This window comes from Chenopodium album, chromosome 2, assembly GCF_948465745.1.
Source record: "Chenopodium album chromosome 2, dcCheAlbu1.1, whole genome shotgun sequence".
NCBI classification, from domain to species: Eukaryota; Viridiplantae; Streptophyta; class Magnoliopsida; order Caryophyllales; family Amaranthaceae; genus Chenopodium; species Chenopodium album.
The window spans coordinates 81,265,694-81,279,168 of record NC_137835.1 but is presented as its reverse complement, the minus strand read 5'-3'; the positions used below and the strand labels follow the sequence as shown (position 1 = coordinate 81,279,168).

The window sequence follows — 13,475 nt, the reverse complement described above, 5'->3', positions numbered from 1 at the left end:
GAAAAATGGTAATGCACACAAGTAATGTCCGCCAATTATTTGGTAATGACATCCCCGAAATCTATATCTCAAATCCCCTTAAACTAGTGTATACGTGTTCAAAGGCTCAAAGTTTCATCATAGAAGTAACAAAACTCATGCATAGTTGCATAAACTCACAACAACTTCTATTTAGCAAAATAATCAAGGTTCAATCATTTTAAAATTTGTTAAATTAACAACAACTCAACTCATTATATCATTCAAAACTCAAAAGGAAATCATGTAATTCGTCCCAAATGATTATGATTTAAAGTGGATCTATAGGCTGAGGGTTGTCTTTTGACCCTTTGGCCCAACTAATTCACTTTTTGGCATTATCTTATAGCATGCTAAAAAGAGAGAAATTAATGGTTTACAAAACCCAAGATATTTGATAGATCAAACCTATAGGACCATTTACAAAATTTGCGCAAATACTACATTTTTTTCCTGGATTTAAAGTGTTTTTGTAATCACATGTTATTATGCTTTTGTACTCCTCATGAGAATTTTACTTTCTTCTTTCTGAAATTCTTGCTTTCTCTTTTTATTTTCCCAGGTTTCAAACTCTAACCACATTTAGGTCAAGTTACTTTTGTAATTTAATTAATTAATTAATTAATTATGTGTTGTAGTAGTAGTTCCCATCATTATCATGTTCACTAGCTGCGAAAAGAAAAGAAAGGTTGCATATTGTATATATATATATATATATATATATATATATATATATGGTCAAAATAAGATATTGTGATTACAAAAACTCAAATCAAAATGTTTAAGATATTGTGAGATGGGAAGAATATGCAATATAACGTTGGTGCATGAATTTAAATTGAGTATAACAAAGCACTATATATTATATAAGCACTATATATTATATATATTTCACATACGTAGTATGTATATATGATATGCCCTCGTGTGACAAACAAATCCCAACAACCTAAGTTTGTCTTCGGATCCAACCAATCTAAGGTAGACAACAAAATTGAATAAAAGCAAATTACATGGACTAATTATACTACTCTAGCTAAGGCATGCTATTATAGTGTACTCCCTTTTTGACTTAATGAAGCTCCCATAAGTCTCATTCACATTATCATGACATTTTCTTGCTATTCAAATTGGAGTACATCCATGACCCAGGCCACGTCAATATTACATGCATTTCATTAACCTTGCTCTTGAAAAAACTCGAGTTTACATTGTTACCGGATTGGGTACGATAGTTAATCAATACTATATTTAAAAGAAGGAAAAAATACCTAATTTACGCTATAAAGCGTTTCAGGGACAAATTATGATCATAATACTCTCAACATACATCAAAGTAGAGTCCGTCATGATTTTTTTAAAAAAAAGACAGGTCATCATAAGTAATAGCTATAACGATATTAGAGATCGAGTATATGTAAAAGTTAAGTACGACGTATTACTAAGATACTCATCATGAGCGCCCTATCGGATGCAAGCTCCATCCCTTGGTGTAGCTAGACTAGTGAATTGGTGGTAGGAGATTGAAAACCACCACCCATCAAGCCGGTCCACGAGCCAAGACTAGCACCATTACTATTCATGTTGTACCCAAAAGATGAGTCCTTGGCACCATTATGGTCAGAAGTTGTAGTAGCACAACCTTGGTCTTGCCAATCAAGGGACAAAAGCTTAGGGTTAGGCTTAACATCTACCCCACTTTGATGATGATGATGATGATCATTATTGTTCCCATCAAATGGGAGCAACAATCTTTGATCCATGAAACTAATTCCTGAACTTTGCATATCATTAGTATTAGACACTCCAAAAGGTGATGAATTAGAAGAATAAATACCACCAAAAGAAGTAGTAGTATTATTACCATTATACCCTCCAAATCCACCCATTAGACCAAATTGTTCATTAGTATTAGAATTGCCCCCCATAAAATCATGCCCTCTATTATTACCTCCTCCTACTAAACCCTCATACTTGCTTTCCATGAAGTCTATTGGCCTCATTAGACCACCACCCTCCATGAAACCACCCCCACCGGCGAGGCTCATTTGCGCGCCGATGAGGTTAGCAAGGTGAGGTGGGAATTGCACCTCATGAGGGAATGAGAGGTGGAGGTCAATAGGGTTGTTAGGGCTCGAGTTTGGTCCAAGGATGGAGTTACCACCACCATGATGAAGATGGACATTCAAGGGTTGGTTTTGGTTGTCATTGTTTGATTTTTTCGAGCTCGATTTCTTGTTGTTCTTTCTACAACCACCTCCAACAGGGATGTTCCTTAGGGTTCCTCCCTTAGTCCAATACCTCCTACATGTCTTGCAGAAGTACCTAGGCTGTGATAGGCTGTAGTTGTTGTAGTAGCAAAATTTGGTGTGAGTTGAGTCACACCTTGGACATTTCAGGTGTTGGTCATGTGGTGGCCTTAGCCTTCTCTCCATTAATGGCGCTCCCGCCCTCGACGAGCATGCTGCTGCTAGCATACACTCTGTTGTTGTTGTTCCTCCTGATGGCGAGGAGGATGAGTCTAGCCCTGTTGATATTTCCTCCGACATTGTGCCCTGCTAGTACATTATAGCATGTTACTACCTTCGTTTCTTATTATTTGCAATAAAGAGGTATTATCTGTCAATGCCACTCCAGCACAATGTGGGAGCACTAGCAACATCATGAATTTAGTGTACAAAATAAATTTAGTTAAACTACAACCAATTATAGTACAAGAGCAAGTTCTTACTACAGATGTAACACATATTGAGAAAACAGCATAAATTACACCAACATTTAAAAATTGAGTACTAATTATTTATTCCCTTAATAAGTAATCTTCTTATTCACTTTGCTTTCCCTCTTTAGAACAACAAGAAAAATTTTACAATTATACTAATTAATTAAATAGATATGTAGTATCTAATACTCCGTATAACATAATAATTGAGATTTGAAATTTCTTCATTTTAACATCTTAAAACAAATGTAAGAGAAATGACAAGATAAATTTATAACATTCACAACATTTAAAATGGTGAAAATGTAGGTGATATAAATAGACCTATAATGCTAATTATCATATAGTATTGGTTAATAAATTATGAAATAAAAATAAATAAAATGTATATACCTGAAGCCAGTCAGATGAATCCATGCAAACTTGCAAAGAAGAATGCGCCATCATCAAATAATATGAAGTATAAAGATAATATAAATTAAATTCTCAAATTTTGAAAGTAACCGAATTATAAAAGCTTGATTGGTGAATATATATATATAGTAGTACAGTAGTAAGAAATAGTTAGAGAGAGAAAATTGAAGAAGAAGAAGAATAGAAAGAGAGAGAAAGAAGAAGAAGAAGTGAGGAAAGGTGGGAGGTATTGAGTGGGTTTGGTCGTGAATAAGAAGGAAGAAAAAGGTGAGGTTTTGGGGTTAACATCATCATTATGGCCCACTTAACTATCCTTATATTAGCTGGTCCATTTTATATGTATTTTGTACTTGTAATTTATATTCTCATCAATCATCATTATTTCAGTAGTTTTCAATTATATTATTTCGTATAATAATTTATTCCATGATCTTATACACTACGACTACAAATCTACAATTATAACGTGTCTCTCTTGGCTAGCTCTTCTGGTACATGAGTGTACCAATTGATTGTTACTACAGTGGTTATTGGGACTATACTTGTTAAGGAGGACCTGTACGTATTCGACCCCCCGCAATAATAATTGGGAGGGGAGTGGAGTGGAACCTAACCACCCAGAACTAATCTCCGAATTCAGATTATTAACTCAAAAGGTGAACCGGGTTGAACACAAAAAAAAAAAATGTTAAGAGTGTTATTATATTCTATTTGTTTACTTAGTCTCTAGTGAAGCAAATTGAGCTACTAATTGGATTAAATTAGTAGGCGAATAGTTTTTTATAGCTCGATTTTTGATAAGATTCACTTCCAATATTGTTTTTATACAATGGATGATAGTAATTAAATAGTTAGAAGGGTTATTTAAGAATAGTACTATCTTTATTCAAAAGTTTAATTTATGAATTTTTCCATATATCATTATCAATATCTATTGTCGATCGTAATGCAAGGTGAATAGTGTATGTTTACAGTACAAGCAATAAAGTAAGTGAATGAATTTGCTACAGGGATTTTACATGGAATATGTACAGTTAGGTAATGAGTTATTTTTGTTATAATAATCTAGGGCAGCTCTCTCCTCTATTGTAAATGGCAACATATAGGTTAATCCCTTCTACAATGAGACACCTTGTAATAGAATATGTACCCCTACTATACCTTATTGTAGTCTAACATGCACATTCTACATCATCATTCATTTAGAGGGAATGAACACATGAGGTAACAAAATGGACTATTAGTATATGGTACTCGATCCGTAGATAATATATATGATCACTAAACAAAAATGATGATAGATTGTTCAATGTCAACGGTCAACTAATTATATAATTGTTTTTTTCTATATTAATTGCAACATACATCTTTTTTATATGTTTAAAATCAACATTTTTTCATTGACTATATTCCATTAGTATTGAATTGAACAATTAAATCTATTTTATAATTTATACTATCTATTCCATAAAATTCTTTCCATTCACATATCGTTCGTAATAGAGTATAAAATATATTACTAGACCTCAACCATCTAGGAATATATTTTATACTTTATCAATTTCATTCATACTCGTATAATTTAAATTTAAATTTTTATCGAGTATTATTCCATCTATCCATTATATTTTATTCTGTAAAAATTTTCAAAAGAAAAAAACATAATACTGCCATAATCTAATTTCAAAGTAGCCCACTTAAAACGCAGGGTCCAAAGACATGCAAATTAGGTGGTAATGATAGATATGGAGTGACTGTCCCAGATATGAGTAGCCCCTCTAGGGACCTTAAACTACGGTGTTCTTCGAAGCGTCGGCGGTGTGACATCTTTTTTGCTGGGTCCCCTATTTCTTGTCCCTGTCCCAAATAATTCTGGTCTATCTACAATCTCTTGGGTCCCACTCTCTTACATCACCTTGACTCACCTTTGTTACATTTTTGACGGCTGCGATGTCTTCATTACTACTTCCAGTGTGAAGTTGATTCGTACGATTATTAACTTCACATCACACCACTATCCATATTAACTAAACGACATGCATAGATTACACACCACATTAACAAAATTATTCTTTGGTCTTTGAATTGATTAATGTTTGTCTTGAATTAAACTCAATTGAATTGAACTAATTCGATTATATATACGAGTGTATGCACAATATTACACATTCAATTATACATTGATGTAACACATTCAGGGTAATTCGAAAATTAAAGAGCATGTTCATATCTTAGTGTTGCCTGTTATTTTTCAAAATGTACATGCTATGTGCATTGATCACAAATACATGAAAGCGATGGATATTTCAGATGGTTAAGGGATTTTAGAATCGATTTTCATCATCCATCCTCTCTAAACACCAAAAAAACAAAACATAATAAAACAAAACAAAACAAATATACACAATTCATTGCTCGAGAGCATGATGTGCATTTATACATCATGTCATTAAGCGTAAGATCACTTTGCTTCACCTTAATTCTAAGCTTTCATTCTTGGTACTAAAAAATATAATAAACAAACAAATGAATGCCTAGCTAGGTGAATAACTTCACATTTCGCTACGATGATTAAAAAAAACATGTGTTAATGATAGATCGTAAATGACATCTATCTTGATTCATTTGTATATGAAACTTAGAGTATGTTCACTTCACCTTATAATAATTTTCCGAAATACTATGTATTATTATAAATGTACCTAAATAATCTTCGCACAATGTATTAGACTTAAGAGTGCAAGTGTTTTAAGTTTAGTGGTTAAAATTTGTACTCGTAGACATAAAATTTATCGTTGATAACCTTACCCGAAAGAAAGGGGAAAGAAATTTTGGTGGTCGTTGTCTGACGTGACTTGAGCAAACGCATCCAAGAAGAGAGAGAATATTTTATCTGATGGGCTCCTCGTTCTTCGATAAAGAAACAGAGCCCAAATGACCGACCCAGGAGGGCCCAATCTTGTGGGGCCCTTATGGTTGCTTCTTACAAGCAAGGGATATATTCTCTCTTAAATCACGTGCCTTTCCACTTCACTCTTCACTTCTTCTATTAACACGTGATTGGCTCCTCAAATTTTCAACTACGAGAATCAACCATTAGTAATTTCATACGTATGCAAATGTGCAAATACGCAAATGGTGACGTTAGCAAGTGAACAACTACTACTTCCGAATCTATTTTACGTCAAATCATTGTAAATAAATGAAACGGGGTAGTATAAGTTTATAATAGCATAATTTAAGCCTCATTAATTGTATTTTGATTGTTGATTTCCATTTTTTCAAAGACGACAAATTTAGCCTTGTTAAACACTTGAAATCTAGGTATGTTTTATAAATGTATATCTGCGTGTGAAAATCAGTCTATTCAAGAATTTGAATAATTCGGAAATACTTAAGTACACTACCTATGAATAAATGCGTAAGATGATATATTACGGGGTATGTGGAATATAGAATATAAAGTAAGTTACAAGCATATAAAAGTTAAGATTTTAGTCAAAAGATTATATTACAATTAATTTAGAGAGGGATCAAACTAGCTTCTCTGATACCATGTTAAAGGACTAATTCAACTAAAAGTTTAAGTTGATGGTTGAATCTCAAAAATATGTTTTATTCTATATTATCGAGTATCCGGTATCCCTAATTAAGTAAACAAAAGAAACACTAAATGAACAACTCTAATTATGTGACAGCAATTTGACATAAGTTAATTTTTTAAAAAAGGTCTAAAGTAGTATGCGTCAAGGCATTTTAGTTGAAAATCCTCTCTTATGGACTTATGGTCATTAAGAAATACAAATTAAAATTACTAAAAACGTGATATTGATCGCTTAACAAAAAAGGCAAAGGCACATTAAGCAAACTAATAACAGGTTGAAAAAGGCCAATCAGATCTCGATGTGATGATCAAATTCAATTTTTTTAATTTTTTTTTATTTTAATAATAAGTAAAGCACACATTTTGATAGAGTAACTTAATCAAGAAATAATAAACATTATCATTTACAAGATTCCAAGTAATATACTACCTCTATTACATATTAGTTGCAACTTTTGGTATTATTTGTGAGAGATAAAATATTTCAAAATTGCAACTAATATGTAACGGAGGTAGTAACATAATAAAAAAAATAAAAAAAATAAAGTGAATGGCTATCACTTGAGCTAGCATGCATAAAGGTTAATGTAGTCTTGCTGTAAATAATAGTTTCATTAGATCCAATGTTTAAAATCTTTATCCTCCGATCCCATTGTAATTCACCCTTTTAATTACTTAGTAGCTAGAAATAATCAAAATAATCATGGTAATATAATTTCAAAATTATTCTAAGTTAAAGTTATTACGAGTATGATATTATACATACTATTAAATGAAAACTACTTTTCAACATACATTCTCCGTCTCTCCGTATATTTCTTTTGTTGATTATATTTACGATCATAATTTATTTTAGTACCCATACATAATACATACATGTTCGATATTTATATACTGTAATTGTAGATGAAGAGAGTGTTTAATAGTTTGTTTATATACTTTGTACAAAAAAACTCCCGCTTAAAGCTCCCATTATGCGTCTAATATAAAGTCATCATCTTTGCATTCAATTTGTTATACTGGCATATATTACGTATTATATACACACTACTATTGTATTAATTTCTTTTTTTCCTCCTTTTCAAATTTATAAATTGTTATAAAGTACATAAAATTTTGAGATCATAACAAAAAGAAAAAGATCAAAGTAAAATGTAAAAAGGGAATGGAGTAACGGAATATGTATAAAATACGTAATATTTTGAAAAATAAATCTGTCTTATTATGCATGTAATTTACCAAAGATTTTTTTAAGTTAAAAGACATGGATCAAAAGAGAGAAAAGGACATTTGATGTAAAGAAGGTTATCAACCTATAGCTTCTTAATCACATTACATCTATCCATTTAAATAATCAACTAGAGTTATTTTCAGCAAAATATATATCAACTTTATTTTTACAGAGTTCTGCAATCTGCATTTAGTCGGTAAATTAAAATTCAACTGTAAGTAACTTGTTGGGAAAGTAATACTACTCTTTTTAGCACAGATATACATGCAGTCAATATATACGAGTGTACTAATGAAACATATGACTACATGAGAATTGTACATCAGTACATGTGTTGACATTGTTATGGAATACTGTAAGTTTAAGCTCTAGAAAATTTAATTTTAATATTTCGAGTAGTTATTTAATTAAAAAATAGAGAATGAAATTATCTTACGAGTAGATACGAAGTAGTTCAGAAAGATATTCTTTCTCCTGTAAGTCCTACCCAATAAGCTAAGTAACAACGGTAACATCCTGAGTTTCATTTTAGTACTCCCTAGACCCTACCTATCTATTTGTTCCTCCTTTATGCCTTAGTTTATACGAGTACGAAGATAACAATTTGTGCCGGTATATTATATACAAGTATAATGTAATTATTGTCTAACACATAAAAGAAAATGTGACATCACAACCAAGGAATACAAGGTATGTAACAATTTAAGTGTGTAATATGAGGGAAAAAGTATAACACCAATGAGAACGGAACCATATACATAATACGATCGAGTACAATAAGTAAATGACAAGAATATGTAAGCGTGTAAAATGATGAAATCTAAGTACAATGAATGAACCCTAGCTACTATATACTTTTATTTATGATGTAATAATTCTGTAACATTATAACAATCAAGAACATGATAATGAAAATATTGAGTCTTGACTAATGACTACCAACAATTTTGGTCGTATATGCATGCAACGTGTACAAGTAGGGAAACATTGTTTTTGGTTACTATGAACAATTTGCTTTGCATTTTGATTTTGGATTTCACACATACAGTTAACAGTTTTGTACTGTACAAATCTCTTCTTCACTTTATGCAGCATTCTAGCTTTTGTGTCTTTATTTATAAATGGGGCCCATAATTAGTGGGCCCAAGATCCAACACTCTTTAAAGTGGGCCCACATTAAATTAAGGCTAGTGTAGTAGTAGTAGTGGTGGTGGCTTGGAATTGGACTATATCGTCCATTAGTCCGTAGATTGTAGGACAGGTGTGATTAGCAAGCTTCTATGCATCAAAGAATGTGCTTTATGTCTACACTCACCTTAATTATTACGGATTATTAATATTACTTGTGTGAATTCAAGATACTTTCCTTCTACTTTAAGAACCATTTTGATCCCTTGTTATCCATCTACTGTATGTAACATTGTAATTTATATGCACACAATTTTAATTTTTTTTAAAGTTTGAAATTTTTTAGCTTAGTATTGTAAGATAAGAGCATCTTCAATGGTATATTGGTATGCAAAAACAACTTGTTTATATTTATATTGATTGAAAATTACAAGAACATAACGGAGCTTAAAATTGGGGTGGAAAGATTGCTCAGTCAAGCTACATTGCTTGAATTTTCAAAGAATACATTGTTCACTTAAATTATGACATGTGTATGATATAAACATACTCAAACTACTCCCTTTGTTTTTATTTAAGTGCTCTCGTTTGACGGCACACTTAGCTTGCCAATTTACAACTTTGAATAATGATAGCTCTAATCCATAAGTATAAATTTATTTGGTCAAAAGAGTGTCAAAGTCAAACTGAGCACTTAAATATTTAAATATTAAGTGAGGGAGTACATTATTTACGAAGTATTTTATATCTATACAATCAATAAACTAGCTCATAATTCTAATCTTTCGAACAATCAAAATTATGATTATGAATATATATTAGTAAATTTGTATTCTTTTATAATTCGCATTAGTATTTGATGTTCCACTATAAACTATATAGTGCATCAAACTCATTCCAGCCCAACTATCTAGCATTCTAGCTTCATCAGCTCATATTTGCGCATTAATATATTTATTTTCATACAAAATTTTATCTTTAACATGTTTTTCCATTATACATACGTTTAGGGTGCTCAAAGCCCAAGGAATCCTAGTTCACTTGCTCGCTCTTTCTCAAATGTCTCGAAGTACTGATAAATGATGGTCACTGCAAGTAAAATTCCAGTTCCTGAGCCAATGGCACCCATGAGATCTGCCAAGACTGTCAATGCACCAATGCACATGCCTCCAAAGGCGGCAGCAGTGGGAATGTAACGGTTGAGTTCCTTCTGCAAGTTTGAATCACGGTGTCCAGGCATAACCATACCTTGCTCCTGCAAAGTCACAACTCAAATTAATAACACATTGCTGGAAAATTTAGAATATTATTGCAAGGTCAATGGATCATCTCACAATCACACGATATACCATGAGATAATCTTTCAATCAAACAGACTGCTTTTAACAGTCTCCTCTCCGATGACACCAAAAAAATATATAAAAATAAACAAGAAACAAATTTCACTGTTATTCTATATGTTACCTTGAGTTGTTTAGCCACATCCCTAGCAGATGATCCAGAAACCTCAATCCATGTCTTTGAGAATAGAGCACATGCGGAAAGCATGAAAATTATATAGAACATAGCATGGAAGGGGTGTGCTGCCATGTCTGCTAAGCTGCAAGTTCAACAAATGAATAATGAGACTTCTAATCAAACAACTGGCAGACATGAAACTAATCAAACTAAAATGGGAGCGATACACACCTGGCTGGGGCAGTAATATAGTAAGCAAGTCCACCAATTGGGATTGATTGACCACCATATTCAGACTCCTTCCACATGCCCAACAAATTTACAAAGAAGTTCCTGCCGTATTTCCTGTATAGCAACTGCACAAATCCACAAACATTTAAAATCTTGGGAATAAATCATAAGATAAGCAGTGAGAACATAATCAATTGCTAACTCCAGTACCTGTGAGCAGAAGTAAAGGTTGGACACAAGAGCAGATACAAGAATGATGGGCATGTTGGAGGTGTAAAACAACTTGATGGGATATGAGCCCTGTTGGCCACGAGCGCTCTTTGACCGCACAGCCAAGACAACACGATATCCCTGGATGTAGATGACAATAAGGAAGACCAAGACAGTGGCGAGCAAATTGGTTACATTGGGAAGGTTCTGCCTAAAAAATGCCTCACGAAGGGCCCTAACTTTGTCAGTTCTGGTAATTAAGAGATGGAACAAAGCAATTAAAGCACCCTCAAACTCAGGTCCACGGCCAGCATTGATGGTGGTTGGGCTGAATGCTTTCCAGATGATGTTCTCACTACAAATCAAGAAAACAAAATGTTTTAGCAAAAATAATCTACACCTTAATGAGATAGAATACCACAACACAATAAAGATTAAAGCTCACCAGATGTTGGTTGCAATGAAAAGTGAAATGCCAGAACCTAGACCATAACCCTTCTGAAGAAGTTCATCAAGGCAGATCACTACAATACCAGCAAAGCATAGTTGAAGAATGATAAGAATTGCGTTGCCAACACCAAGTTGTCCAACACTTCCATACATGCCAGAAAGAACATATGCTAAAGCCTCACCAACAGCAATCAGAATACCCAACAACTTTTGTGCACCATTCCTAAGTTTAAATAAAACATTATAAAGATTAGAAATTTATACAACTCCAACGAAAAAAAAAAACAAGCACAACTCACGACTAGGATACACAACTCATCCAATCTACAAGCTCCTGCAGCTAAAGGTTATAGTATTATAACAAAAACACTACATTCCTGCTGAAGTATTCAGTACAACTTGAGAAAAAAAAAAAAAAAAAAAAAACAGTCACATAACTTAAGACAGTCGTACATTTGCTCACACAATCTGAAATCAAGATACAGGAAGCTGTTGCATTTGCATGAATAAACAACATATTCCTGCTGTATCGTCTTTCACCGCATAATAAAAAATAAATAAATAAAAAAAATAAAAAAAAAATAAATCCCCTCCCACCCTCCAAGTTGACATTTTATAACAAATCAGTTATTGATACCTACAAGTAGATTACTAAATATGAAACTTGATAATTCTAAAAGAACACAGACACAAACCATAGCATTCAACAAAAGGATACAAAAGCAGACTATGATACTTACAAAAGTGCACGATCCTCTCGGACATTGTTGTCGACTTCAATAATCTTACACCCGGCCAAGAGTTGCATGACCAAGCCAGAAGTGACAATGGGAGTGATACCAAGCTCCATGACGGTTCCACGGTTGGAAGCAAGGATGACACGCATCCAATAGAACGGGTCAGCCCCGGTGGTGGAGTGTATTCCATAAAGCGGAAGCTGACTACACACCAGAAATACAAACAAGGAGATAACAGTGTAGATCACCTTTTCTCTGAAGGGTACCTTCCTGTCTGCTGTTTGCACCTCAGGAAGAAACGAAAGAAACGGTCGCACCAAATGCAATACTCTGAATCCTCCTCCCATTCTCAAAACTACTCAATTAAACCACAATTCTTAACACCTGACAAAACCAATTCCTTAAATTAGCCAACAAAATCACCTTGATACCTCATCAAAATCGATTGTGCAACAAACACTTATCACAAGGCATTTCCGTAAATAAAGGGTGATGCAATACATTAACAAAAACCGTTTTTATTCTATATGACAAGCAACACATAATTCAATTCTAACATTAAAGGTTTTGTAACACATTAGTAACCAAAATTGATTCAATGAAAAGATACATAAATAATTTCAGATAGAAAAGGGCATAATTGATTCAATCATCAAATTAGGCTCATAATTTTCTTTCTATCAACAATTTTCGCTGGTTATTAAATTTCATAAAACCTTAGTAATTATATTCGAACCCTAAACTTATAATTAAATTAATTTAGATCAACGATAAACCCTAGATTATGATGACATGATGATTACCAACAAAAAAAATAAAAAATAAAAAATAAAAATTTACCTCAGAAGCTGCTTCAATGCAGGATGCAAGTATCAGAAGACGCTAAGTTGAATGCGCTTCAATGGAGAAGTGAGAGAGAGGAGCGAGAAGAGGAGGAAGTCCGTTTTATGTTATTTCTTATTCACAAATCACAATTAAAGCTGATCGATATTAATTTGGAAGAAGATGATACGGAGTATATATTGATATGGTAGGAGAAATTTTAGGAAATAATGAAGACTATGTTGACTAGGAGAAGGAGAACATTCTTTAAATTTGAGGAAATAAAATCTTTTCAAAAAGATTCTCCTAGTACCAAGACTAATGTTGACTAAAGATTTGTTCGCATTGACAAAAAGACTTGTGTGGACATAGTCCATAATAATATTATTGTTGACTCGAGATTTATACACACGTAACTGACATTATATTGAAGAGTTAGTGACCCTTATT

At 32.8% G+C, this 13,475-nt stretch overlaps 2 protein-coding genes across 3 annotated transcripts; both read right to left on the bottom strand.

The window, feature by feature from the left end:
- Positions 1-1,176: 1,176 nt before the first annotated feature.
- LOC145589603 (dof zinc finger protein DOF5.6-like) lies at positions 1,177-3,363 on the bottom strand. Of its 2 annotated transcripts, none has more exons than XM_081646255.1 (2): positions 3,134-3,363; positions 1,177-2,576 (listed from the first exon to the last, which is right to left on the bottom strand). In XM_081646255.1, exons 1-2 carry the CDS (start codon positions 3,185-3,187, stop codon positions 1,515-1,517), a joined length of 1,116 nt encoding a protein of 371 aa, XP_081502381.1. In that variant the 5' UTR covers positions 3,188-3,363; the 3' UTR covers positions 1,177-1,514. The 2 variants fall into 2 exon arrangements, with proteins under 2 accessions (XP_081502381.1, XP_081502388.1); XM_081646262.1 differs by having other exon boundaries at positions 1,177-2,573; positions 3,134-3,362.
- A 6,366-nt stretch (positions 3,364-9,729) lies between these two features.
- LOC145589597 (uncharacterized) lies at positions 9,730-13,241 on the bottom strand. The gene is made up of 7 exons (XM_081646244.1): positions 13,044-13,241; positions 12,207-12,587; positions 11,462-11,689; positions 11,017-11,371; positions 10,807-10,931; positions 10,582-10,717; positions 9,730-10,372 (listed from the first exon to the last, which is right to left on the bottom strand). The coding sequence occupies exons 2-7, from the start codon at positions 12,548-12,550 to the stop codon at positions 10,133-10,135; spliced, it is 1,428 nt and encodes a 475-aa protein (XP_081502370.1). The 5' UTR covers positions 12,551-12,587; positions 13,044-13,241; the 3' UTR covers positions 9,730-10,132.
- Between the last annotated feature and the right edge of the window lie 234 nt (positions 13,242-13,475).